Below are 27,779 nucleotides of genomic sequence, written 5' to 3'. Positions count from 1 at the left end.
TGCTCCGTCAAGGCCACACCGTCTGACCACGGTGCCACCTGCCCTGCACGGTTCTCCACCCAGCTGCAAGCCGAGGGCCCCGGGGCCCCCTCCCTCGCACGCCCTCCCTTTCCCTCAGTGGCCGTGGGGACAGGGCTCAGAGCCGAGGGCGAGCCCGAGAAGCCAGGGAGGGCGGCCGCTTGGGCAATCCCCGAGGAGCTCAGTGGGGCTTTGACAGAGCCCCCAGTCCTCCCAAACCGGGTACAATGAACTGGACTAAGCTGCACACAGGACCAGCGGAGCGCAGGCGCCTTAGCACCTTGGAGTGAAACTCAATCAGGACTCGGGACGTGGACGAGGGACTAGGATGCCCAATGGAAGAGCGATGGCGGGAGCCGCTGGCGACTGACCGTCTTCTCAGAGGCTGTGCGTCTCTGGAGGAGGCTGCTCAGGGCCAGGACCCCATCTCTGGGGAAGGCAGGCAGGCCTGGAGGGGGAGGACCCTGCAGCCCACCCCCCACGCCTGGGCCACTCCAGGCAGGGAGGAAGGTGGGGGAGAGATACTGGCAGAAAGGGAGGGGGTCTGAGAAACAGTCATCCAGAGCAGTGGCCCTCACGCAGGCTGTCACCGGCCCGCACCAGCACTCGGGACGTGCCCACTCTGCACTCACCAAGCTCCATTTCCTACCTTCCTTCAACCCACACACCACCCAGGAGCATGAGGACCCCTGAACCCACTTCACAGACAGGAATACCAAGGCTCAGGGCCCTGCAGGGGGAGCCAGCGGGATTCAGGCCACAGCACCCCCCACCCCGTGCTGGCCAGGGGCCCAAACCCTGCAGCCCCATTAACAGTGGGAGGGGGCCACCGTCAAAGCCTGTGGAGCTACTTGTCCTGAGACCCCTTCTGGCTCCCTGATGCGGGGCAGCCGAGGGATGAAGGCAGCAGAGGGACGTGTGAGCCACTTCTGGAGGGACAGCGCACTCCACGTGTCTCAGACATGGCGTCACCCCATCTACCCCTCACTGCACCTCGGAAGGTGGGCCTCCGATCCCGTCCACACGGACTGGAGAGCTGTGGCCCCCAAAGCCACACCTGGCCAGTGACCCAGACGAGAGCCACAGCGGATGTCAGACTCTGAGGCCCACTCGTACCCGCCGCCGGACAGTGGGTGGGAGGGACAGCCGGTCCCAGAATCTGTGGCAGAGGGTGTGGCCTGGGCGGCACCCAGGCTGGCAGAGCCGGCCTGGCAAGGTGGGCGGGTGGCAGGGAGGCGTTTTCTGGGTACCGGGGAAGGACAGCACTTCCCCAGGAGCAGCAGTACCTTGGACCGACCCAGGCTGCTGCGAGGAAGAGCACTGGAGGTCGGGAGGCCGCCCACCCCCGGGCCTGGAGCCCTGCCACACGGCTGCCCAAGGGGCCCAACCAGACAGCTGAGGGAGCCACCGGGGAGGTGAGCCACGGGCATGCATGTGTGTGTGCATCTGTACACACCCATGGGTGGGCTGTGCTGTCCAGGCCAAGGTCCCATTCACTCCAGTGGGGTGGGGGCTCCTGGAGAAAAAAGCCCCCACCATGAAATTCTGAGAGTCCCAGCCTCTCTGCCCTACCCCCCTCCACCCAAGGGGACAGGGCCCTGCTGGTAACCACAAAGGGTCTCAGGCCAGCCTGGCCAGTCCAGGACCAGGCCGGCACCCCTGCCCCAGCTCTGCAAGGAAGAGTGCCCCCCCGGTACACACCCAGGACTGGTGGCTGGCTCCAGGGCAACAGGCAGGTGCAGGCAGGCCCCAGGTACACACAGCTTCTCTCTGGGGACTGAGGCAGCAGGCCTAGGGGAGGGACAGGGCACAGGGGACAGTGCAGAAAGGGCAGGAGAGCCCCAGGAGCAAGGGAGGAAGGTTCCCGAGATCCCACGTGGGGGTCCCCCAGGGCTGAGTGGCCTCGAGGCCCAGAGAAGCCCACGGATGGTGACCTGGCTGCTAGACTGTGACCTGGCTGGGAGGCCCAGCAGAGCTGTCCTGGGCTACAGTGGCCCATGGCCATCTTTAGGAGAAACAGGTGGCAGGGAGACGGGTGCTGACCAGCTGTATATGGGGCTCCAATGGCGGCGGAAACAGGAAGGTCACAGTGAAGGGCGTGTCAGAGTCCCAACCCAGTGTGTCTGACCCAGGGCCCTACCTCCCTGCCTGCCCTCCACGCAAGGGAACCCAGAAGTAGAGCTGGGCGGGGGACCCACAGTCCCCCATGGGCCCAGAGGGGAGAAGTGGTTCAGGGCACCCAGGCTGGCAGGTCCCTTCCACAGCCCTGTGACGCCACTGCAGCCCCCTACTTCTCCCAGGTCCCATCAGAGTGGCTTAAAGGCCTGAGCACCCAGGAGCCTCGCTGACGGTGGCCCGGGTCCAGTCACCCCCAGGCCCTAGGCCACGGTGGCTATTGATTGAGTCCAGGGCCATTCCAGGGGCCTTAACAAGCTCAGAGGCAAACCCTGTGTGCCAATCCCTGGGCACCAGCGGGGGGACCCCCAGGGAGAGCCAGAGGACCTTGGTGGGGCTGACCCATGAGATCATGGTGTCCTGATGCTCCCTGCAACCCTTTGTCTGACTGCCCAGGGAGCACCAGACAGGGCTGGCAGCAGGGAAGGAGCCACAGGCCTTCAGAGATGTCCTCAGATGGCAGGCCAGTTGAGAAGGGGGACTGGCATGGCAGGACAGGTCTGGAAGGAGGTCCAGGGCCAGCAGTGAGGCCAGGAGCCACAGGCATTGGGTCATGGTGGTGAAAGGCAGGCATGGGAATGAGGACAAGGGTCTGACAATGGCCAGCAGTGTCTCGGCCACCCACCGTCCAGCCAGGACCTGCCCGGGTCTGGTCACCTGGTCACTATAAACAGGGGTCAGAGGCCCCAGCTGCCCAGATCTGGGCAGGCAGGTCTGTCCTGTGACAGGCTTGGTCAGCATCCAGCCCCAGGCAGGGAAATCAGGCCGGGCCAGCCCGGTCACCTCTCCTGAGTGTGCATGGGCCATGACACCGCTGCCGGGGTGGGGCCGATGGCCCCACAGGCAGCTCTCTCGGCCCTCCTTGTCCCCGCATGCTGTTTGTGGTGCTCGGCCCAGCTCCTGACCCCTCCCTGTCTCCCCATGCCTCCCCAATCTGGGCTCCTGCTGCTCTCTGCCAGGTACCCTGGTGGCCTGCGGTCTTGCTCCAGGGTCAGGGCTCTGGGAGGACCATGTGGCTGGGAGCCTTTCCCTGAGCTCAGGGCAAGGCAAGGGGGGTGTCCCAGGCCCCCAGTGATGGCAGGGACCTGCCTGCTGTACCCCATAGAATGGCCGGAGAACTCCAGACTCATCTGTGCAGACGAGAAAGCAGAGGCCACGGGCAGAGCAAGGCATTGAGGACTGAGATTGTCTCTGGTGCGACAGACCAGGACCCAGAGAAGGAGGTGGGGCGAGGGCAGGAGGCCCCCATTTTGTAGAGAAACCAGGCCTCTAGCATGCACACATGGCCTGGTGCTGACTGGAAGGTCCCCAAGCAAAGCTGTATCCTGTGCAAAAGATCCTGGAGTGGGGAGGCTTCAAGGATTCCTGGAGGCCTTCCTGGAAGTAACAGCTGAACAAGACTCCAGGGTAGGGCAGCTGCGGGAACAACCCGGTGGGGACCCTGGACCTGGCCCCCCGCATCACAGCAGGGGTGGCCCTGGGTGGAAGGAGCTCCCCTTGCCACTGGCAGAGCTGCAGGGCGAGGAGGCTACCGGGCCTGCCCCTGGTGTACAACCTGCCTTGTCAGAGAACACGGCCCTTCCCCACAGTGTTTCCACCTTTGAGGAAAGGGTAGAGCTTGGGAAATCCCTCCGTCTAGGTCTAGGCCCCAGGCCTCGTGCCTCCCCAAAGCCAGGGCCCCTCAGCACACTCCCAAAGGCCTGTCCCCGCTGACTCCAGCTAGGGAAGTCCCTCCAACATCTAACCATAGTGCTTCCTGCTGCATGTTCAGACATCCTGGCATCAGCCTGGGAAGGACCTGGGCCTGCTTTCTCCACCTGTGGAGGTGGTGGGCTCCCTGGGCCCTGCCAGCCCTGCCATGTCCCCATAGCTGAGTCTTTGCCCTCCGGGTCCCCAAGCCGTTGTCACCATGGGCAGTAATGGGTTCTACCTCCGCAATCGCCCATAACAATGACAACAATGTGCACCGCCAGCAACACTGCTCTGCACACGCTGGTCGGCGGGCCTGCAGGTCACTGGTACCAAGGGCAGGTGGCAGGCTCAGGGCACACACGGGCAAAACTGCCTTTGGCTGCACAAGTTAGAGCCCAGCCCTGCCACCCCTGCCAGAGCGAGTGGGAGCCACGGCCAGAGGGCAGGCCATACAGAGGCTGCCCACGCCCCGTGCATGGGGGACAGGCTGGGCCCGGCACAAGGGGGGATTTAAAGGAGACATCTAAGCCGGCAGGACAAGGAAACAGCTGGGAGAAAAGGCATGGGAGGTCCCAGCAGCGCTCAGAGGAGGCCTGCTGGGGGCTCTAGGGGGCAGGGGGTGGACGGTGTGGGTGGAGGGGTAGGAGTGGGGCCGCGTGTCCAGGGCTGGGCCTGCAGCCTCCCACACTCCTGGGGACATTCCCCCTCTCTGAGCACAAGGGGATCCCCCGTCACTCCAACCATTGGCCCAGGGCTACAGGAAGTATTAGGTGCCACAAAGGACACAGACGTGTGGTCCCATCAAGGGCACAGAGCAGATGCTCCGTCCTGGGGCCCCCGGTGGCAGCATGTATGCATTTGTGCCCAGAGCGTGGCCCCACCCCGACACCCCCTCCAGAGACGGAGCCGGGACAGCCTCTTCCCTGAGGGGCCTGTGGCATCAGGCTGAACCAGGGGCAAGATGAGTCAGGCCCCCTCGCGGAGCCTGGTGACCTGCCTGTCCTCTGTCCCCGACCCCGTAATCCCAGCAAGGTTTCCAAAGCACCTCTTGGGGACTGGTTGAGAATTTCACAATATAAATTCACCCAATTCTAAGCAAACATCAGCCCAGCCCACCGAGACCCCTCCTGCCCGCCTGGGGCCTGGGTAGAAGCCACCTGGCCGTCTGGCGCAGGCAGGTGAGGGCACCTGGCGGCCAGCAGGTACCTGGGAGCCAGCTGCTGCTGAGCAAAGATAGAATGTCAGCCTCCGGGAGGGGACAAGCCTCTGCTCCTCCCCTTCCTCCAGGCCCCTCCCTGCAGGTGGCAGCACAGGTGGGCCACCGGGGCTGAGGTGGTGGCCGCCCCTCCCCAAGCCTGGTACAGCCTCCAGATAGTGGCCCTGCCCCACCCCCCGTGGGGCTGCCACTGGGGCCACGTGGCCACGCAAATGACCTGCCAGGCTTCCCTGGAGGCCCGGCCTCCCAGGGCTGGGCCGTCGCTTCCTGCCTGAGAGGTAGGCACTGGGTCCCGACTGTGGGCTGGAGGGAAGGGGAGAGGCTGGGTAGGCCTCGAGTGTGGGACGGGGGAGGTGCCTGGTGCCCCAGCTGGCTGGCAAGCAGCTGAAAAGAACCAACATCTGGGGTAGTGAGCGGCTTGGGGAGGTGGAGGGCCCTGCAGCAGAACTGGGCACCCACACAGTTGCGCAGGTCCCAGGGGATGGGAAGGGGGGCTGGGCTGCACCCCCCCATCAGCCTCTGTAGGCAGTGCCAGTTGGGCCCTCGCTCCAACTCCACCCGGAGCAGGCAGGCACCAGGGGATCCCCCACTTTCCCAGGCATCTCTGGCCCCTCAAATGTGGGTTCTCCACAAGCCGAGCAGCAGAGGCGGGGACCACCCTACGTCAGAGTCTGGTAGCTGATTCTGCGCCCAAGTGGCCGAGCCCTGGGGAAGGAGGGCGCCCCAGGCCCTGTCCTTGGAGCTGAGTTCCTGTGCTCGGAGCTGCCCAAGGCCACCCGGAGTCAGGGGAGTGGGCAAGACGGTCAGACTCGAAGTCCGCACAAGGGACCGTGAGGTATGCCCAGGGCAGCCCTGGCCTGCTGGTGGCCTGGGGGAGGAGCCCCTCCCTCCCCGCCCCCACTCCCTCCTCCCCTGCTGGCCCTGGGGCTGCTTCCAGCTGCCAGGGTGCACCTTTGCCCTCACTCCTCCCCATGTCCTCCCTCACCTCTGCAGATGACTAATGTCTCAGGGCTCCGGGGAACAGCCGGCGGCCCCCTGGTGTCAGCAACCTGGCCACAGCCCAGCCCCCTGCCGGCCATGCCCACCGTGCCTGCCATGCCCTTCGTGCCCACTGGGCCGCAGATGGACCGCATGGGGAACAGCTCCCAGGGCGCCTCCCGGCTCTTCCTCACCACCGCGTTGGCCCGCGGCATCTCAGGGGTCTTCGTGTGGACTGCCCTGTTGCTCACCTGCCACCAGGTAAGCCCTCCCTTCCGCACTTCTCTTTGGGCCCTGCTCTCTGTGGGACATGGCCCTGGCTGGCCCTGCTGGGATCTGGGACCGCAGGCCATGGCTGTGGGGCAGCCATCAGAGGCCTAGATGGATGATGCCAGGGCACAGGGGCAAGAGAGGAGGCTTTCTCCAGAACACGGCCTGTGGGAGCCAGGCCTGAGGATGGCAGTTCCCTGCCAGGGACAGAGCTTGGCTGGGAGCCCCAGAGGGGCTGGCCCCCCAGATCTAGGGAAGGAGAGGAGAGAAGCGACATGCTCAGCCCTGAGCCCCACAAGCCCCCGGCCCCACGGGGTGACAATTAGACAGATGGACCCACCCCTCAGAGGGGGAATGGCCAGGCCCAGGGAAGGAAGAGCCAGGGTATGGGCAGCAGAACTGACACCCAGAGGGGCCCAGGACGACATGCTGGCCATGGGAGGTGAGTGTGAGGCGCAGGCCAGGCACAGTCGTCTGGGCACAGGGTGCTCAGGACACAGAACAGGGACCTTGAATGTCGGTGCAGCACACCCCAGAGGTTGTAGGGAGCGAGGGATGGCTGGGGGGGGGGAGCTGAGAGCAGAGCTGGCCTTTGGGATGGTTCAACTGGCACTGAGGGGAGGGCGGCGTGAGCAGGCAGGGGGCTGGCAGGCAGGGAGGGCTGTGTGGCCTCACACAACCACAATGTAAGGTAGACACAAGTGTGTGAGGGAGGCCACGGCTGAGAGCAGCAAGGGCCATCCGGGAGGGCTGTCTGGAGGAGGCAGTGTTTGCACAGAGTCTTACCAAGCTGCTCTTGGGCCTCTGGACAGGTCCACTGAACAGGTGTGTGGTGCATGCGCATTCCTGTGGCAGCCACACCTACTCCCTGGTGACGGGACGGGCGTTAGGTCTGGGGTAGGCTGCGATTTATGGGGCAAGGACCCACAGGGGCAGGCCCCCAAAGTCCTGAGTCGGGATCTCAGACTCCCCTCTGTGTGACCCCAATTTCTGCAGTTGCAGCAACTGTGTGTGTATGTGTCTGTCTGTGATTCCTGGGGTCCATCCCCCAGATGGGGCTGCAGCTCCTACCCCCGCCCCCACTGCCAGGCCCTCTGGGACATAAGGGCAACTAGACTCTGCCCTCTCCGAACCCAGAAGGACAGAGAAGGACTCAACCTGTCACTTTAGAGACAGGAAGGCAAGGCCAGAGAGGACGGCGAGGGCCTGCCAAGGCCACCCAGCCAGGCAGTGCCAGCCCCAGGAGAGAATCCATGTCTCCTAGTGGCAGGTCATGCCAGGCCCCTCCCACTGCACCATCGGGGAGTGAGGGACAGATAAGGAGCCTGTTCTGGGTGCCAACCTGCCCCCGCCACTCCCTGCACTGTGCCCTACAAGCTGGGCGCATGCGGGGCTCCACGCACAGCCTGCCCTCCCACGGCCCTCTCTCCACCTGCGCTTAAAGGCACCTCCTACAGGAAGCCCTCCAGAGGTGCTGTGAGACCACAGCCGGGTGCCCGGCTCCCCAGTGACTCTTCCTCTTCTAGACCCTCTCCCTGCTTCTCCATGTCCTCGCAGAAGACATGAAAATCAAGAAAGTGTTCTAGACAAACTGTAATCAGCTGTGTTTTCCTACCGTCCAGGGATAAGACAGTGATGTCTTTCTTTTCCTCTTTACCGTGTTTCCAACATGCGTGGGGTCATCTCATGTTTACATGTCACATTACTTCAGAGCGGGTCCCCAAGTGCACATTTTGGGACACTCCCGTGTGGGGTGGCTCTGCCGTGACCAGCCCGGCCCCACTGCCACGCATGGGTCGCTGTGATGGGCATCCTCATACCCAAACCCTTTCTTTCTGAATGTACCTGCTCCATGGGGAAAATCCCAGGAGGGGTCAAGGGTATCAGCTGTTTGGATGTCCCCCGTCCAACATTGAGATGCCAAACTGCCTTCCAGAGTGGCCGTGCCCCCTCGGGGGTCATGGATGCCCCTCACCCCCACCCCCACCCCCAGGAAGATTCTCTCGGAATGAATGAACACATACATGAGTGAGCGAGCATTCCCGCTGCAGAGTATTTGCTACGAACGGGCCTGCCGCACCCTGGGAAGTTCACACTGCCTCCCACACTGCCCGCTGGCCTGCACGACGGGGGCTGTATGCGGCCTGCCGCCCCCCAAGCCTGCCCTTGCTCTGCCCGCCCAGATTTACCTGCACCTGCGGTCCTACACAGTCCCCAACGAGCAGCGCTACATCATCCGCCTACTCTTCATCGTGCCCATCTACGCCTTTGACTCCTGGCTCAGCCTCCTCCTCCTGGGGGGCCACCAGCACTACATCTACTTTGACTCGGTGCGTGACTGCTATGAAGGTGAGCACCCCCAGCAAGATCCAGGGAGGCTACTTGTCAGCTCAGGAACCCCACCCTCCAGGGCCGAGTCCAGCTTGGTCGGAATGGGGGTGGGGACATCGTGGCCACAGTGACCGCCAACGGCCAGGGGTCACCAGGGATGGTGGGTGGTCGCGAAGCTGAGGGGAGGGTCCTGCTGTGTGAGGGTCCTTGGTGTGGGCGTCCTCGGGGAGCCGAGGCTCACTGCTGCGCATCCCGGCCCTCTGCTCTGCAGCCTTTGTCATCTACAGCTTCCTGAGCCTCTGCTTCCAGTACCTGGGGGGTGAGAGCGCCATCATGGCTGAGATTCGGGGAAAGCCCATCCGGTAAGCATCTCGCCCCAGAGCCCACGGGGCCCCTCCACACCCCAGGCGTCAGGGCCGGTCTGGAGACATGTCCTCCCGGGCCCTGCTTAAGGGACTTCCACACCCCAGGTCCAGCTGCTTCTATGGCACCTGCTGCCTCCAGGGCATGTCCTACTCCATCGGCTTCCTGCGCTTCTGCAAGCAGGTCAGTAAGGGTCTTGCCTGCCCCTGCCCTGCCCCTCGCAGCCACCCCCTGACCACCCCTGGCTTCCCCCTCACCCCAGGCCACACTGCAGTTCTGCATCGTGAAGCCCATCATGGCCTTGATCACCATCGTCCTGCAGGCATTTGGCAAATACCACGATGGAGACTTCAAGTAAGGCCAGGGTGCTGTGCTAGCTGGGGGGTGGGCACTGGGCCTGGCAGAGAGGAGAGGCAGCGGGCTGAGTCCTCAGAGGTGCCAAACAGGCCTCCCCTCCTCTTGGGAGGCTGCCAGGGCGAGGCTACAGCAAACAGACCCAGAAGAGCTGGCCCGTGTCTGTGGGTTGTGGGGCTGCACACTCTAGGTCCAGGGGCTCCCTCCCCCAGCCCCCACCCCGCAGCCAGCCCACCCTGGGGGAGAGTGAGGGGGACGAGGGCACTCAGGCCCAGGGAGCCATTGGGCACAGGGAGGTGGGCAGCGCCTCCCTGGCACTCTGGGAGGGAGCCCTGCACCGGGTCCGCAGGAATACATGGCGTGTGCGGGCACACACATGCTCACAGGTGTGCATTCTCGGTCACACAAGCACACGCCCACAAGTAGGCACATGCAGGCTTTCATGCACGTGTACACACAGACACCCGCTCGCAAGCTCATGCAAGCACAACGCTCCCGTGTACGTGTGAACATGCCCACAGGTCTCACGCACATCACCCACACGCTCACACATGGGCGCACACCACCCCTGTGTCTACATGCAGAGGTCATCCCTTCAGGCTGTGCCTGGGTGGACAGGGAAGGGGGAGGGGGGGTTTCATCAGGAGAAGGGCTACATCCTTACAGCCGAGTTGGGACTCCCCACAAGGGCTCCCTGCGGGAAGGGTTCAGGTGCACGTCCCTGTTGGTACCCAGGCTGGGGCAGTGGGGAGGGCGAGGGGCACGCCCTGAACCCCCGGCACCTGCTCTGGCCCCAGCATCCACAGCGGCTACCTCTACGTCACCCTCATCTACAACGTCTCCGTCAGCCTGGCTCTCTACGCCCTGTTCCTCTTCTACTTCGCCACCAGGGAGCTCCTGCAGCCCTTTGAACCCGTCCTCAAATTCCTCACCATCAAGGCCGTCATCTTCCTCTCCTTCTGGCAGGGTGGGTGGGTTGTTGGGGCAGAGACTAGAGCCCATCCCATGTCCATCCCCAGGCCCTGTGTGACCTCAGGCCTGGCCTCAGTTTCCCTGGTGGAGCACAGGTCGGAACCCCCACCCCCTTGGCCAGACACCACAAAGCCCCTGGAGCGGGGGAAATGGCGAGTCCCCTTCCAGCAGGTCTGGGTGGTCGTGGGTGGAGTACACAGGCAGAGGCCCCCAGGGCCAGGCTGGGAGCGCTTCCAGACCCCACCCTGCAGGGGAGCGGTGGGCCTAAGCTCTGGGATCAGGGAGGTCAGGGCAGACACATGGGGAGCTCCCAGGTGCCCCACAGTGCGGGGACCCTGGCTTTGGAGGCACCCACTCTGCTGAACCTCATCCTCCCTGGCGGACCCCCACCAGCTCACAAGACCTGTGCAGGGCAGGTGCCTGAGCGGCTGTCACCATCCCCAGGGATGCTGCTGGCCATCCTGGAAAAGTGTGGGGTCATCCCTGAGGTCCAGGTCATCGATGGGAGCAAGGTGGGGGCTGGCACGGTGGCTGCTGGCTACCAAAATTTCATCATCTGCATTGAGATGCTGTTTGCCTCCATTGCCCTGCGCTATGCCTTCACCTGCCAGGTGTATGCAGAGAAGAAAGAGAACTCACCAGGTGTGCCTTCTGGGCCCTGTGGGGGGTGGGGGCACGTGGAGTGTGCGGCGATATCACAGCCAGGGGCCTGGGAGAGTGAGGCCAGCCCTGTCTTCCTTGGGGCACCCTCAGCACCACAGCTCTGTCTGCCATCCCATACATGGGCCCAGGGGATGTCAACCTCATGGACACCGGAGGACCCAACCCTGGACAGGGCCCACACTTGCATCTGGCCCAGATGCTCATCTGGCTCTGAGCTCTGAGTGAGAGGGGCCAGACTGGATGTCTGGGCCCCACAGCCCCTGCTGGGATGGGGGGTGCTTCCCGAGCCTGGGGTACCCTGCCCACCACACCCAGGGGCCCCGGGCATCCCTAGTGAATGACCAATTCGGGTGGTGATGGCCTGCACCTGCTCTGGCAGCCTGGGTTACGCCAAGCATGAAGGGCTCACTCCGAGCTGGAGAAAAGACCAGAGCTGGCCAAGGCGGTCTCTCCCTGTAGGCCCCAGGAGTCTGGGCTGGGATAGCCCCAGCGGGAGGAGCAGGCTGGGATTCTGAAGCCCTGAGGGCTGGAAGTCACCCCCTGCTGGCTGAGCCCAGGGCCTGGGCAGCCTGGAGACGGGTGGGAGCAGGGCCGTATCCCCGGGGCTGGGGTCCGAGGGGGAATGGACAGGTCCAGGACACACCGACCCCACACTCGTGTTGTCTGCCCCCAGCCCCCGAGGCACCCATGCACAGCATCTCCAGTGGCCTCAAGGAGACCATGAGCCCACAGGACATCGTGCAGGACGCCGTGCACAACTTCTCCCCTGCCTACCAGCACTACACCCAGCAGGCCACACATGAGACCCCAAGCCCCGGCACCCACTCCAGCGTGGCAGGAGGCTCTGGTGCCATCAGAAAGAGTCGGAACGTGGAAAAGCGGATGCTCATCCCCTCGGAGGAACTGTAGAAGGGCCACGGATCACCAGCCACCTGGCTGTGACCACCTGCCCAGGCCTCTGGGAAAGCACAGGGCTCCTCACCCACCAGCCCTCTTGCCAAAGCCCCTCCTGGGAGCCCTCCTGCCAGGCCTGTGGAGCCACCTCCCAGTCTGCCTCCCACCGGCAGGCCCTTGGCCCCAGGAGGGGACACCTGAGCTTATCTGATGAGCCTGGGACCCTCGGGGCTCCCCTGGCCATCAGCTCAGGGGGCTGCTGTGAGATGGGCACCAGCAGGCTCACACTGCATGGATGGAATCCAGACCGGGCCCCTGCAGGGCAGGACGGTGTTGGGAGAGTGTGGCACGGCAGGCGCCATAGGCAGCGGGGCCAATGAGCTCAGCTGGGCCCTGCCGGGCCGCCGCATACCCCCTCTGGCGGTGGAGATTCTCAGAAAGCCCCCACCTCGAGGTGCCACCTGCACAGAACCTTTGCCCCGGGCAGCCCACGGAGCTTGTGGGGCTTCTAGGTGAATCACACTTATTTATACATAAACACCTGGGTTTTCTAGTGACTCCAGTGGTCTCTGTTCCTGCAGGGTCAGTGCCGGGAGGAAGGGACTGCAGCGGAGCTGTCAGATGAGCCCCACTGTGCTAAGTCTGGTGTTGGGGGAAGGGTCTGGGTCGTTGCTTGAAGCAGAGGGAGCACAGAGCTCACAGGTAGACCTGCCCTGTGCTCCCAGGAGACCCAGAGCACTCCCCTTCCTTTTGGAGCTCAGCCGCCCCCATAAAATGAGTCCCTGGCCAGGTTCGACCACAGTGGGTCCATGGAGGACCCGGACACAAGCCCAGAGAGTGCACAGCGTGCAGACGGGGCTCGCAGCTGGAGCCTGCCTTCCCCGTCCTCTCACCTATGTGCCAGGCTATGCTATGCCAGACACTCACCTTGCCCTCCAGAAGCTTCAGGGGGGCCTTGTGGCATGGGACACAGGAGAGATGCCAGCAGCAGCCAGCCGAATGGGGACACCTCCTGAGGGCAGGGGCCTGTGTGCCCGAGAGCCCATGGGGATGGGGAGCAGCAGGCAGGAAAGCCTGGTGGGCACTCTCCAGCGGTGACCTCCACCCCTCCTGGCCACCTGTACCCCATCACCGCGGAAAGGACCCAAAGGTTCAGAGAGACTGAGCAGGGCAGGGACTGACCCACGGTGTCCTGGCCAGAGTAGGGTGGCCCTGAGACCTTGCGACCTGGGATTCAAGGCATCAGCCTCTCCAAGAGCCCACATGGGCTGCCCTGCGAGATAAGCCACCCTGCCACCCAGCTGGAGAGGCCCCCACCCGCCTTATCATGCCCTCCACAGCTGGCGGGCCATGGTCGGCCCCGCGCAGGCCCTGCGGTCTGTCAGCAGGTTTGCGAGTGGGCACAGTGCCTCTGAGATCTGTCGACCTCCGCAGAAGGTTGTATGGAAATCGCAGGAGGACCCGGTGCCAGCCCCACTGTGGGTGATGGGGCCGTGCTGCTCTGCAGGCCCCTGCCCGGAGATGTCCACCCCCTTAGGCCCCAGCTGCCCAAAGCCGTGTGCACAGGGTCAGTGGATGGGGATCTCCTTCCAAAGGCCACACCCAGTGTGGGCTGCTGGCAGCAAGGGCGCCTTCAGGCCAGGTCTGTGCACTGGGGATGGCCTTGTCAGCCTGGCACTTTGGGGTCAGGGTCAGGGGGTCCACTGTGTGCTAAGGGTGGGCCCAGGACCCTGGCGTACACTCCATCCTCACCACAGCTATGGGAAAGTTGGCTGAGGCCCAGAGAGGTTAAGCCACTTTCGAGAATTGGATCAGCCCCACAAAAGCCAGCACTCGCCCTCATGCGGGCCCCCACAGACATCTCTGCCTGGGACTAGGCGCTGCTTCTCCCTCTGACACGACAGAGTAAAGCCGTGCCCCTGCCACCCGCAGGTAGGACAGAGCCTCATGTGGTCCAAGTCACTGCCCCCACCTCACTGGCCCACCCCCCTCCTGGGGGGAGCATGGGCACTCTTGAGAAGGAAGGGGAGGAGGCACCTCTGGCCATTGATGGTGACAAGGTGGGCTCTCAGTTCTGGGGGCCAGGAGTGGCAGGGTAGGCAGGTCCCCATGCTCTCATCTGGGAAATGGCCCCAGCGATCCGCACCCAAGGAGGCAGCCCCGAGAGGGGTGGACGGCCGGGGCAGGGCAGAAGGGCTCTGACAGGCTGGAGCCCATGCCTCCCCGAGCTCACGCCCGCAGACTCGCTGCCAGCCCCAGGCACTGGGCCGCCACGCGGGGCTCTCGCAGGTGGAGCAGGCCTGGCTTCAGGGAGGTCTGGCTTAGCTGGGGGCCCCGGGTGACCCTGCCACGCTGCCAGTCTGCTCCCAGAACTGCACACAAGGGACCTGTGGATTGGAAGGTGGGAGACAGGTGCCCCAGAGCTCGCCACCCACTGAAGCCCCCCCTGCCCATCAGGGACAGCAAGGACAGGGGTGGTCCTGGCACTGAAGCCCCCCCACCCTGCCCCACAGGGACAGGGAGGGCGGGGGCCATCCCATCAGCCTTGGCAGAGGTGGGCCAGGAGGGCCAGCAGGTCTTGGAAACCGTGAGACCTCATCTGCAAGCCCACCGTCCTTCAGAGGCTGACCCATCTGCCCCTTGGAGGGATGGTAGGTGGGGAAGGCCCTCGGCTCTGGCTTCCAGGAGCGCCCCCTTACTTTAGGCATCTCATTCACCCCAGATCAACCTTCCCTCTCCCTCCTCCTGCAAGACCTGACCTGAGACTGGGGCACATACCGCCCGGGGGGTGGGGGGAGCAATCCGCATTCAAGGGCTAGGGGCTCCTGGTCAGGGCAGACGGGACACTCAGGAATCGTGCCCACCATTCAGAAGGCCAGCCCAGCCGCGTCCACCTGCCTGACCCCCTCCCCATCCCAAGGCTGTCCTGATGGACACCTCCCCTCCAAACCTAGGAGACCCACCACAGGTGAGGATGATGGTGTCAGGGGGCCAGGACACGGGCAGGGGGGTGCAGTGGCCTAGCACATCCAACGCCCCCCCACACACACACTCAGGGACTTGACCCAAAGCCCCAGTCACAAAACCAGGCGGATCTGAAACCAGAAAACTTTATTGCAAAGGTACAAAAGCATCACAGCAGAGATGTACAGCAATAAATTAGGTGGTGGCTGTGAGGGGACAGGGCAGGCGCAGGGCACATGTCAAACGGACAAGGACCACAACGTGGGGTCTCTTCTCAATAATTTATACCATAAAAGCAGCACAAAAATAAATATTGAAATGGAACAGCCGAGCAACGGAGGCGAGGACACAGGAGGCCCTGTCACCCAGACGGATGAAGGCACTGCCCCCCTCGGGAAGGACCCGTGTGTCTGAAGCACAGGAGACAAGGGGACAAACCCAAGGGACAGAGGTCCTTGCCTTTTCTCTTAAATAAAAAAAAATCCATATATTAAACGTGTGACAATGGAATCTCAGTGAGCTGAAAGGAAAAGCGCGAGAATGCTCCGGTCTTCCGTCCCTGGCCCCCAGCCCCCCGGGGAGCGGGCACACAGGGGGCCCCAGGGCAGGCGGGATGCGGAAGGGAGCAGCGGGCAGCCGGGGTGGGGGTGATCGGCTCCCACCCCCACCCGACCCAAACTGCAGCTCTGCTCTATCAGGGATTTACAGTAAAAACAGGAAAAAAGTTACGAAAAATCTGTACGATAAAATGTGTATATAATTTTATATATATATATACTTTTCTCTCTTTTAAATATTTCCCCATGGTCCTTATTGATATCCAATGTGGATTACCTACCATGGCTATGGTATTGACAGCTTTTTTTTTTTTTTTTTTTTAAATACACTGGGCCTTTTGCTCTGTCAGGATCCAGCATGCCCGAGACCCTTCACCCTCCCCCAGGACAAGGCCAAGCCAAGGCCGCAAGGCAATGCTGCTGCAGAGCCCCAGACGTCTTCCGGCCGCCCCTGACAGCAGACACAGGAGGAGGATGCAGCCGTTGGGGCCACATGTCCTCTTCCTCCCTAGGTGGTGGGTGGCGGGGCCAGGAGGAAGCTGGGAGCTTGAACTCACCGACCACCCCCAAACCCCGCAGCCCTGGCATCGCTCCAGCAGGGGCAGGAAGGGGCAGTCCAAGTTTGGAGCACAGAAGCCATGATCGATGGAGGAGGCTTGCAGGGGAGGGAAGCCCCAGCAGGGATCACCAAGGTCATGAGGGGTGCCAAGGGGGGGAGAAAGAGCAGATGAAGGTTCCAGGTAAGGATGAAGCACCAAGGTGGCTGTGTCCCCTTGTCCCCTGTACCAACACACCACCCAGGTCCTTGGGAGGTGGCCCCATGCCTGTGTCAACTCCCTTGTCACACCTTCCAGCCCCTCCTGCAGAACCACAGCCTGCCCTCGAGGACCCTGCCAACCTCACCCCATTCCACACAGAACCCCTGCGCGTCCACCCCCAGGCCCCGCCACCCCTTCCTGCACCTGTTCCACCTTCCCCGGCTGGCTGCTCCCCGCCCAGCAGCTACTGCTCCTCAGTGGGGACCTCTCTGGGGTCCCTCCAACAGAGGGAAAACCGGCAACCCCCACGGAAATCTGGTACACGTGACAGGCCACACTAAGCCGCTCCCCTGCAGCCCTTGTGCTGCTGGCGTGCTGGTGCGACCGCTGGTGTGATGGCAGGCCTGTCCTGGGGCACACACACACACACAGCCTCTCAGGCAGCCCTCCCTTCGTCTCCGGTAAGGCTAGAGCACTGTCATGGTGCTTTTTGACACCACACACAAATGGTTCCTCCTAGAGCACCAGAGCTCAGTCAGGGCAGCGAGGGGGTTCCTGCACCAGCTGGTGGATGACAGCAGGCCACTCCTGGGGGCAGTGGAAGACAGAGGCCCTGTCATCTGGGCCACGGGGCCAGGAACCTTGTGGACCTTCCCTCCATACACCCTGACTCCCAGTGGCACAAGACGCACACCCCTGGAAAAGGACAGTCTGGAGAGAGCTGGCAGGGCCCAGAGGAAGGCCAGGTGGGTGCGTGTGTGCATGTGTGCGCATGTGGGAAGGCGTGCAGCACACGGTCTCACAAGACCCCATCTTTAGCCAGCACCCTCGTCCCCGCCACGAGTCTGTACTTGGGCTCAGGTGTTAGGGGGTCTGCTCCCCAGGGGAACCGCTGATGGGCATGAGAGGGATGCCCACCACCCGTCCGCCCGCCCACCCAGCACCCCGGCTGCTGCACCCCAAGGCCCAACCCCCGGCCAGGCACTAGGAGGCGGCTGAGAAGGGCACGGAGGTGGAGGAGATCTCGGCAGACTTGACGATGGTGATGACGCTGGTGGTGGCCACCTTGGTGGGGGTGACAGGCCCACGGGCCACGGTGCGGGCGAAGGTCTGCAGGGCCTCGTACTTGGAGCGCAGCGCGTCAAGCTCCAGCTTCATGCTGCTGTTCTCTCGAGCCAGCTTCTCCACCTCCTGCTGCAACTCCACCCGCTGCCGCTCCAGCTCCTCCTTCTGCGTCACGCGCTTGATGCGGCAGCTGGCGGCGTAACCGCGGTTCTTGAGCGTGCGCCGGCGCTGCTTCAGGCGGACCACCTCCTCCTTGGTGAGGCCTCGCAGGTGCTGGTTCAGCTCCCGCACCGACATGGACACCAGCTCGTCATCGCTGAGCACCGGGGCGTTCTCGCCCGCCTCCTTCTTGACCTGCAGGGGCCACAGCACAGGGGTCAGCACAGGGACACGGGGGTGCCGAAGGGGGGGCGGCAGGAAGGACTTGCCACAGCGGGCCCCCAGAGCTGGCTCAGTGTGTCTATGCTGGGACAAAGCCTGGTTCCGGGCAGCAGAAAAACCTGGCAGCACCGCCTCTGCCGCCCAGGCTGGCCTTCACTCCTCCATCGTGGATTGGGAGTGGTCCCTGTGGGGTCACCTGACACCACACACACAGTAGAATGCAGGTGGCTCTCTGATGGGGGTCACTGGCTACACCTGACCCTCACCTGGTTCCCACTGGCTACCCAGACCCTGCAAGGCCATGGCCCACGTGCATGCCGCCCTCTGTGAAGCTCCAGTGCCGGGGAGTAGGATGAACACAGGCAGGTGAGGGGCAGGAAGGCACGGCAGCCCATCCTTCCACACCCCTCCGACCTAGTGGGACCTCAGAAGGGGTGTGGGTGTGCACGGCTCACCACAAATGCTCAGAGTTCCCTCTCGTGCCAGACCCAACTCTGCTCCCAGGATGAGACAGCCAACCAAGAGCACAGAAGCCTCAGAAGCTGGGTGGGCCTGGGAGGCAGCACGCACTGCACGCAGTCGGAGCCAGGCCCTGGGAGCTGGAGTGTCACCATTCACACGTGCTGCCTTGCCAGGGGTTCTAGGGGATGGAGGCCACACTGCCCACACCCCGGTGCCGGGGTGATGAGCACATCCAAGCCAATAGAGATCCGGGGATCCGCTCCTACACCTCACCCTCCCAAGGAGTGATCCCCCGGATGTCAGAGCTGGCATCTCCCATGGCCACAACCCTCAATTCTGTCACCACTGCTCTGTGACACCTCCTCTAGCCAACAGCCCCCACAAACACACTCTATTCCAGGGGATGGGACTTCCTTCCTCACACTCAGGGCAATCCTGGGAAAGAGGGGCTGCTGGGGTCTGAGCCCAGGACAGAAACAGGGTCTGCTTACCCCTAGTCCCACTTACCTTTAACCCCTTGTTTGGTTTGGGATTAGTCGTCATAACCTGGGCACGTCACCCGAACAGAAGGCCTTGGAAATTGGAACTACAAGATCACATAAGAACACAAAAGTGAGCAAGGTTAGGTTCTGGCCAGGCTGGGGATGGACCTGCTGTCGTCATAAGTGACCTGAGGTGGGGACATCCCCACCGTGTAGACGCTCCAAGGAGGCTCAGCTCCTCGTTCCGAGTCACCCCAAAAGATGCGAGCCAGCCAGGCCTGAGGGGCTTGCCAAAGGGTCGGCATCCTGGCCACACCCCCCACTCCAGCATCAGACCACCAAGTCACCCAGACCCACCTTGGCCCAGCGCCTGACAGCTACACGGCTGTCCTGTGCTGCCCCTGCCCACCAGGCTTATGCTGCCAGGGTTGGCGGGGGGGGGGGGGGGGGGGGGGGCACCAGAGCAGCTGTTGCTTCCTGTCCTCACTCCCTCTGAGCTGAGACACTTGCACCCACCAGGCACAGGTTGCACGTTTAAGGGCCAAAGTGTGCAGCAGCAAAGCTCCCACCAGGGAACAGCCACACCCAGCACCTGAAGGGCACTGCTGCCCCCAGGATGGCACCCTGCCCTGGCAAGAGCCCCCGGTACCCCTGACCTAGCCTGGCTCCAGAGAGGAAGGGCTCCTTTGGGGAGCACACCCCAAGGGATGGGTGGAGCCCCCACCCGCCGGGGCCCCGCCCTCCCTAGCAGACCTACCTCCGCAGAGAGCACTGCAGCTGTGGCATCACCACCCCCACCTGGGCTGCCCTACAGTCATGACCTGAGGCCCGTGAGGTGGGCGGGGGCTCCCTACACTGGCCAGGGCAGGATCCAGGAGGTGGGGAGCCGCCACCGCACGAGCTCATCGACTGTCTGGCGGGAGTCGTCCCCGGCGCCCGCCAGCCCCCACCGCTGCCCGCCCTTCTAGTTTTCGCGTCTGCATTGTGTCACACATTCTAATCATTCATGAAAAAGCCAGCCAAAGCATCCCAAGCATGATTCCCCTCTGATAGTTGCCATGGCGACCTTGGGAAGTAGCCAACCCTTGATGGTTGTCATGGAAACAGAGAAGCCCACAGCAACAATGGCTTTGGGCAGGCGGGTGCAGACATCACAGGTTGTGGGACGGTAAACAAACCCGTGTGCCCTGGCGGCTGGCTGGGGAGGATGAGGGGAAGGGGTTCTAGAGTTGTCAGCACACTCTGTCGTTGGGTTAGGGACCAGGGTCCACATTCCAAACGCCAGGTAAAGTGAACTGAGCAGAGAGAACATGAGAAAAATGCATGGCGGGGGAGGGGGCAGGCCCGAGAGAAGGAGCCGCACCAAAGCCTCCATCTCTAGGGCAAGTGGGACTCAGTGGGTGACTCCACCCCGCCTTCCTTCACCCATGGCCCTGGGACCCCGAGTGCAGCATAGCCTAGACCTGTCCCCCCACTGCTCCTGCCTGCTGCTCCCAGAAGGTCTCAGCACCCAGGCCACTGGACCCCCAGTCAGCCCTGGCAACACAGCCACTCTCCCAGGCACTAATGATGGATGATGGAGAGCAGGACAGCAGCAGGGCTGAGACCAGGCACAGCCTTGGGGGCACCGGGCTCCTCCACACCCCCCACACGTGTGCATGAGACAGATTCGCAGACACAGCAGCATGGGGTGATCCCGGCAGGGACACAGGAGCTGCTTCCTGACAGCAGCCTGACCCCGGCATCTGTGGTGTTGGGGGAGGGGGGCACAACGAGTGTCCCTCCCTCCAGGTGCTGGGGTCAAAGCCGAGCTAGAGAAGCCACCTGGACGGCCAGCAGAAGCCAGGCAGCTGGGAGAGCCATGAGAAACTTTTCCACGGGCACAGGAGGGGTGGCCGGGTGCCATTCCAGCACACGTCAGCGCACAAGGGCCTGGAGCCGCCAGGGCATAGCTGTGCGGTGAGTCACAGCTGTTTACAGAGTGAGGAGCTCACATTCCCACAGACCTAAAGCCCTCCCACCCTGCACGGACCGCCCAGCCTGCCTGATGAGAAAAGGGAGGCCCCAGAAAAGGAGGGACCTCCGCTCAGACCCCGACCAGCAGGGGCTTCTCTCCCTCACCATCAGTGAGGGGCCAGCTCAGCCAGCACCCAGGGCCACACAGGGCTTCGGTCAGGGCAGGTACACCTCCTCTGGGGACCTGCCCTCCATGACAGGCAAGGTGGGATGTCCAGGTAACCAGGATGGGCACAGGACTGGGCCACGGCGCTCTAAGGGCTCGGCCCCTCCTCTCTGTCTGCACAGGCCCCCTCAGGGTCCCTTGGCTAAGTCTGCAAGGTCAAGGTCACCTGGGCAAAGCCCCATGTCTACCAGCTCTGAACCCACCTGCCCACCTCCCTGGCTTTCTGGGGACAGGATACAGATGAGCGCCTCAGCAGAGGTGGGAGAAGAGTGGCCCCGAGCCCACCTGGGGTCCAAGCAAGAAGGGACGCCTCTCTCTGTGGGATGGTGCCACGCTGCGGTCTGACCCCTGGGGACTCCCTGCTGGTTTCAGACCACCTGTTCAACGGGAGAGTACACGCGGAGGTGATCATCGCCTTGAGACAAGGTTGGGGGAAAACCCAGTAAAGCTCTTCTCTCTGTAGGTCTCAGGCTCTTTCTCTGAAAATGAGGGGCTCGGAACCAGGGGTCCCAGGCTTCTGTCCAGCTTGCTGAGGCCTCAGTTGGGCCGAGTGGGGGCCGCCAAGGAGATTGGGGGCTCCACTCAACCCCCAGGGGGCTAGGGTCCATACCAGGAAACCCCTGAGAAGTCAGAGACTTGGGGACAGGTGGGCAAGTCCCAGGTAAGGGCAAACACTGTCCAGGGCCTTCTGCTCGCAGACACAACCCCACTGCCTCAGGAGGACCAAATCTCGGCCTCCGCCCCCTCCTGAGGCACCCGCTCGACTGGAAGTCTCCTCTAGCTGCTGGAAAGCACAACTGTCTGCCTGCCCTGCCAGCACCCAGCAGTCTGCCCCCAGAGGCACCTCACAGCCTCAGGGCCACAGTGCCAGGAGCACAGGGCTGGCCAGGCACTGCCCTGCTTTCGTGAGTTCAGTATACAGACAAACAAAGCACCATCATTCCCCTCTGCCAAGCTATACAACATATATGCAGTAGTGAACCAAAGTCACTTCAAACACAAAAGGCAAAAAAAACCCTAACAGTTTGCCTTTGGCAATAGGTTCAGAGAGAGGTTTCACACCTGTGCAAGTTTGTAAAACAACTGATTTTAAAACAACTGCCCTAAAACATGTATTTATAAATGACTGAACCTCAGGCAACCTCATGGCCACCAGAGCGCACACAGGAGGGACTGGGTTCTGGTCTTGGGCTGGACCCCAGCCGGGGTTAGAGGCCTCGGCCCTGATAGGCCAGGCCAGGCGGAGCGCTGGTGAGGTGGCCCTCCTTCCTTTCCACAGCAGGCTCGATACCAGTGCCACCGCACCAGCAACAGGTCAGGACCAGGACCACCCCACGACTCTCCGACAGCTGCATAGGATGACACTCCAGCCATCATCTCCCGTCACTGCTAACTAACAAAACCCGCCATGAGTGGACGGACTGCTCATCTCTCTCCACAGGCTTTTCTGAATTCCAGTAAAGTCACCTGAGCAGCCCAATGGCCAGAGCCAGGCAGGGATCCCGGGAGGCGGGTCTGAACCTCTGTGGCGCGCATGCCTGCCCAGCAAGTGAGGGTAAGGACGCCCATGTCCCGCAGCCCTTGAGACGCTGCTGATCAAGGAAGGCTGCGCTGTATTAGAATTTGGAACACCTTTCTGGTGACTGCTTTTCTAACTGAAGAGCTTAGTCTTCAACCCAAAGCCGGAAACTCTATCCTCGTGTCTATCTACACAAAGTCCAGGGAAAGACCGTTCGCCCTTAAAGAAAACAAACAAAAACAGACATACCAGCAGCCTAGATGTAAGTCAAGTCTGGGGATGGCAGTTTGGAACAAGATAGGGAGCCAGGGGCGGCCCTGCCCTCCCTTCTGGGGCCCACCAAGAATAGGCAGGTCGTCCAGGTTCAACAGTCCAAGATAGCCCTTCCAGGGGCAGGTGAGCTGGAGGCCAGGGCCTCAGACCCTCCATGCCCCCAGCATATGTCTACTGCTTGCCCACTGTCCCATTCTGCTCACCTGGGGTGACTGCAGTCCAGGCTGGCCCCAGGGTGCTCCGGCCCTTTCTGCACTGGACCCAGATTCAGGGCCCCAGGGGGACATTTGCTCCACCAGTAAAGCCGGGTGGCTAATGGGCACAATGGCCTGGGGCTTTGGAGTCTCACAGGGTTCTAATGCTCCCATTGGTGAGACCCACCTACACCGTAAGCCTCATGTGCAGGAAGCCGAATCTCTGGCCTCCAGCAGAGTGGGGTCTCAAAACACTTGCTCTTGCTCAGTGTGGAGTGAAGGCCACTGCCACTCCTCGTGCCTGCCCCCATTCAGCACCCCAGCTGTTCTGAGCCTGTGTTCTCAGGGCTCTGTGGCTGTCAGGTCCAGGGAGGGAGGGAAGGGGTTCTGTCCTCGAGCAGATCTCCACTCTGAGCAGCGAAACAGCAGCACCTGACTCACCTGGGTGGCTCCAAACCCCAAAGCCCGAAGTCACCGTGACGTGACTGCCTGTGTCCTGGAGGGCTGGGGCCCTTCTCACAGGGGGCCCAAAGCTAAGCTCCCAGATGCACAGTGGGGCACAGGAGTCAACTGTCCCATGAACACAGGTTAACACAGCCAGCTTGCCCCCCAAGCAGATGCCTCAACCAACTGAAGATGGGTCCCAGGACCAGGAGGGCGCACACCTCCCGCTGGACTCCCCTCAATGTGGGGTGCACCCCACCAGCCCGGCCCACACCCAGCCTGCAGGCTGGCCCTGGCTGGCCGCCCTCCGGCAAGACATGACTGTCTGCCTGGCTCGGAGGACGTCTGGTCACCTTGCGTTTGCAGTTTGAGGAAGCTGTGTCATCCTGGCTCTGTCCAGAGGTGACTCAGGCGGCTGCTAAGCTGACAGCAGGCCGAATGCCTCACCTCCTGGACCACGCCCTGGCCCCTCGCTGCCCCTGGTACCCCTCTGGGTGGTCGTCCTGTCTCCAGGCTCCCCTCTGCGCTTCTGTTCGCTCCACAGCTGCCCAGGGGGTCAACCAGCCCCAACCTCCACGTCCAGCCAAGGTTAAAGAGCCGGTGTGTCTGACAAGCCCCAGAGATGCACCCTGTCCCCACACCTGCCCTGCTTCCCAGTCTCCAGCTCAGGTGATGTCCCAGCATGCAATTCATGTCCCCAAGGCCTCACTGCTCCTTCCACGTCCACCTGCTGGCCTCAGCCCGCCTCCCTGCAGATGCTCCAGCCCTCCAGCAGCACCTGGCTCAGGCCTCGGCTTCTTCCATCTGGACCTTGGTCCCTCCAATGTAGGCCCCAGGATAGGAAGAACCACCTGCCCAAAGGCCCTCCTGAGCCCCTTGCTCCCTGGCTACCTGTCGCCTTCCAGGCCTCCAGCTCTGCCTTCTAGGGCCCCCACAATCAGTGCTCCTGCCCTCCTCCCTCAACCCCTACTGTACCAGAAAGCCCCCTCCTGCCCTCCCTGTGGCAGGCGGGCACCCTCTGGTGAGCATAAATCAAGGGCTGAGCCCAAGACTTGGTCCTGGTCTCTCTGTCCGAGGCTTGCTCCCCTCGCTGGAAGGAGAGCAGTGGATGTTCTTAACTATACCTGTTCCCCTCAACTTCCAGCAAGTGGGAGGCATGCTGCCTAACCACACGTGAGCACTGCACTGAAGGGAGGGGGCTCTGGGGCACCCCCCCCCCCCCCCCCCGTCCAGGGCAGCCCACGTGACACAGAAAAGCAGGCAGGGTGCTACGCCAGACCCCGGGTGTCAGACTCTGGCGCTACAGGCCAGGTGAGGAGGCTTCAGGCTTGGGGTCCTCATCTAAAGCGGGAGGGGGTGGGGGGGGGCGTGGACTGCATGATCCGTACCATGTATCTCTACCTGTTCTAAAGTTCTATGATTTTAAGACAACACTTTCAATTTCCTGAAACTGTAAGAAAGAGGAAACATGACGAGTCTGGGACTTACAAAAAGCAAAAGTAAACACGGGAGCAATGCATCTTCCATCGGCAGGGAGCAGGGAGGCGGGGAGCAGAGGGGAGGGTGAGTCACTGTTTACTGCTCTGAGGAGCAACCACACAGAGAACGCTCACAGCTGCCCGGGTTCCATTTCCCGTGTGGACTGGACCCTAAAGCCAGAAAGTCCACTCCAGAAACCTTTAGACTCGGGACCAGGCAGGCCTTCTTCTCGGCTCCTGAGACAGTAAACAGACTCTCCAGCTATTGGAGCTCCAAGAGAGCCCGCGTGTGGGGCAGCAGACACTTGGGCGGACGAAGGTGGGTCGGGAGAGCCACCTCACTGCAGCCCTGCCGGGCCCTGGAGACAGGGCTGGAACGAAGCAAGCCACAGCAGTGACTTCCCCAGTAGCCCCAATTCGACTCCCATTTTTAGCAACCACCTTGAAAGTGAGTGGGGCTGAACTTGGACCACATCCCTTAAAGTCCAGCTATGCTCAAACACAGACGCAAAGGCACTCCAAAGAGAAGTCTTGCTTTGTGTTCCTGGGTCAGTAAACTTTATTTTGGAACCACAGGAGGACCGGGGTTAAGTTCTAAAAGCAGACCTCCCTCCTCCCCGCCCCCCCCCCTCCCCGAGCTCAAACTCAAAACACTGCTACTGGGTTACCTCCTGAGGGAAGTTCTGCAAAAGATGTCAACTACCCACAATGCAAGAGAGGTTTAGGTGTGCCTCACCCACCTGCACAGCCCACCTTCCACTTCTCAGACCCCTCCCACCCGCGTGGACAGACACTCTTTAAGAAGCCCCATCCCAGAAGGCATGGTGCTTGGAGAGGCCCAGCGCACACGGTGGAGAGCGGCACTCTGCCGAGATATACCTGTGCTGGGAGGGCTGTAACAGCAAAATCTCCAGTGCCCATAAAGGGGAGGGAAGAGGGGGAGGGGAGGGCGTCCAAGTCACACGGACCCAGGAAGCCACGGACCCCATCTGCGTGTAGGGATCTTCCGCACTGACCATCCAGCGGGGAAGCAGGGCTGCCCGACCAGAGAGCAGCGGGAAAGGTAAACAAGAGCATAATCATTAACGCAGAACAGAGCAGGGAACTTCCAGCACCCCAAAACATCAACGCTCCACGACTGTGTTCTGCTTTGTGAAAGCACTCCACAGCACGTGGCTGGCCAGAACAGCACGAGACGCCCAAGGCAAAGCCATCAGCTCTGCCCAAGGTAGACCCAGGTAGGGGGGACCCTCCCCCACCCCGTAGCCCTCCGAGGTTCCCGGGGCGGGGGCAGTGGACGCGGGTGGGCGGACCTGGGAGGGATGGAGACCCCCATTCGCAGACGAGAAGGTGAGGCCGCGGGGTTTGGGGCAAGCGTCCCCCTCCCCACTCAGAGCTCCCACCCCAAGGCCTGCCTCCGGGGAACCCCTGGCAGGTCAGCTGCTCCGAACGTGACAGCGGTCATGAGTCCCCTCGTCCTGTCCCCCCGCCCCCGCCCCCAGCGCGGGTGGGCAGCCCCCGCCGGGCAGGGCGGCACCGGCCGGGTCGGCCCCGCGCCACCACGCGCTCCCCTGCACGTGGCCTGTATTTTCGCCCCCGCCTTCCCGCCTCCGAGCGGATCTCGGGGCCAAAGGCACCGCCGGCGGAGAGGGCTGGACAAGGAGCGCCGGGCCCGCCCGCACGCCCCGGGCTCCCCCCCGCGGGGCCCCCAGCCTCCCGCTCGGGCTCGGGGCGGCCCGGGGACCCGGAGAGCGCTCCGGGGCCCCAGGGGCGGGCGGCCCGGCCCGCGCGGCACCTGACGGCAGGTGCGCGGGCCGGGGTCTCGGGGTCCCGCCCAACTTCGCGGCCGCGCCGAGGCCGCCGTGACTCAGCGGCGCGCGGCCCCGCCCGCCCCCGGCCCGCCCCCGGCCGGCCCAGCCCCGGCCCCGGCCCCGGCCCCGGCCCCGACCCCGACCCCGGCCCCGGCCCCAGCCCCGGCCCACTCGGCCCGGCCCGGCCCGGCCGCTCCTCACCTGGCGTCGCGCGGGGGGCGCGGGCGCGCGGCGGCTCCTCGCGGGCACGCGCTCTCCTCGCGCTCGCGCTCACTCTCGCGCTCCCCTCGGCCGCCGCCTCCGCCGCGCGCTGGGGCTCCGACTTCGCAAAGAACAACAAGTCCCCCCCGCCGCCCGCCGCCAGCCCGCCCGCCCGGCTCCCCAGCATCTGACACCGCTTCCGGGATCGGCGTCGGCGCGCGTCACGCCGCCCCGCCCACTGCGCGCCGCCGCCGCCCGGCCCCGCCCCCCGGCCCCCGCCCGCCGCCCGCCGCCCGCCGCTCGCGGGCCCGGCCCCGCCCCCCGCCCCCAGCCCCCCGCCCACGGCCCGGCCCCGCCCCCCGCCCGCCGCGGCCCGGCCCCGCCCCGCCCAGCGCCCGCCCAGCGCCCGCCAGAGCGCCGCCGAGGGCTGCACCTGCGCTCAGGTGCGGCGCGCCCCGCGTGGTGGCGGTCGTCCCCAGTGAGGGAGCCGAGCCAAGAGCTCCCCCGTTGCCCTCAACCGTGCGCCCCGGCCGCGCTGCTCGCCTCTCCCAGCCGGCCTCGCGCGCGTCCCCTCAGCCCCATTGGACCCTCGGGAGACTCCGCCGTCCCCAGGGGTGGTCCCAGCGGGAGCCCAGCTTGGGGGCAGGGGGCTCCACCTGGGAATCCAGCTGGAGTTCTCGTCCTGGGGGACAGTGCGCTAGACGCTACTGCCAGAGGCCAGGGTCCTGGGGTCTAATCGGGGAGGGCAGCCTCCTTGTACCATTGCCCCCGTCCCCGCCATGGACATCCCCATCTGTCCTTTGATTTCTCTTTTTTGGTCAAGAAATGGGTAAAGAAGGACGCCTGGGCGGTTCAGAGGTTGAGGGTATGCCTTCGGCTCAGGTCATGATCTCTGGGGACCTGCGATGGAGTTTCACACTGGGGTTCCTGCAGGGAGCCTGCTTCTCCCTCTGCCTATGTTTCTGCCTCTATCTGTGTGTCTCTCATGGATGAATAAATAAAATCTTTTTAAAAATGGTCAAAGAGAATTATTTCTCTTCTATAGAAATGGTGATGAACAGCTTTGGCCCAGGGCCTCAGTG

General features: G+C 63.3%; 2 protein-coding genes across 5 annotated transcripts; one reads left to right on the top strand and one right to left on the bottom strand.

The window, feature by feature from the left end:
• Positions 1-549: 549 nt before the first annotated feature.
• Positions 550-12,483, top strand: TMEM184A (transmembrane protein 184A). Of its 3 annotated transcripts, none has more exons than XM_077907524.1 (10): positions 550-1,433; positions 5,700-5,936; positions 6,095-6,340; positions 8,533-8,698; positions 8,952-9,042; positions 9,151-9,226; positions 9,306-9,397; positions 10,195-10,364; positions 10,814-11,011; positions 11,123-11,848. In XM_077907524.1, exons 3-10 carry the CDS (start codon positions 6,095-6,097, stop codon positions 11,251-11,253), a joined length of 1,170 nt encoding a protein of 389 aa, XP_077763650.1. In that variant the 5' UTR covers positions 550-1,433; positions 5,700-5,936; the 3' UTR covers positions 11,254-11,848. The 3 variants fall into 3 exon arrangements, with proteins under 3 accessions (XP_077763650.1, XP_077763649.1, XP_077763648.1); XM_077907522.1 differs by having other exon boundaries at positions 585-1,433; positions 11,706-12,483; XM_077907523.1 differs by lacking the exon at positions 5,700-5,936 and having other exon boundaries at positions 582-1,433; positions 11,706-12,483.
• Positions 12,484-15,022: 2,539 nt separating this feature from the next.
• On the bottom strand, positions 15,023-26,853 carry MAFK (MAF bZIP transcription factor K). Of its 2 annotated transcripts, none has more exons than XM_077907525.1 (3): positions 26,698-26,853; positions 18,621-18,699; positions 15,023-17,624 (listed from the first exon to the last, which is right to left on the bottom strand). In XM_077907525.1, the coding sequence occupies exons 2-3, from the start codon at positions 18,654-18,656 to the stop codon at positions 17,190-17,192; spliced, it is 471 nt and encodes a 156-aa protein (XP_077763651.1). In that variant the 5' UTR covers positions 18,657-18,699; positions 26,698-26,853; the 3' UTR covers positions 15,023-17,189. The 2 variants fall into 2 exon arrangements, with proteins under 2 accessions (XP_077763651.1, XP_077763652.1); XM_077907526.1 differs by lacking the exon at positions 26,698-26,853 and adding an exon at positions 19,353-24,423.
• Positions 26,854-27,779: the final 926 nt, after the last annotated feature.

Source organism: Canis aureus, chromosome 8, assembly GCF_053574225.1.
Source record: "Canis aureus isolate CA01 chromosome 8, VMU_Caureus_v.1.0, whole genome shotgun sequence".
Classification (NCBI taxonomy): Eukaryota; Metazoa; Chordata; class Mammalia; order Carnivora; family Canidae; genus Canis; species Canis aureus.
This window is presented reverse-complemented; position numbering and strand designations above follow the sequence as displayed.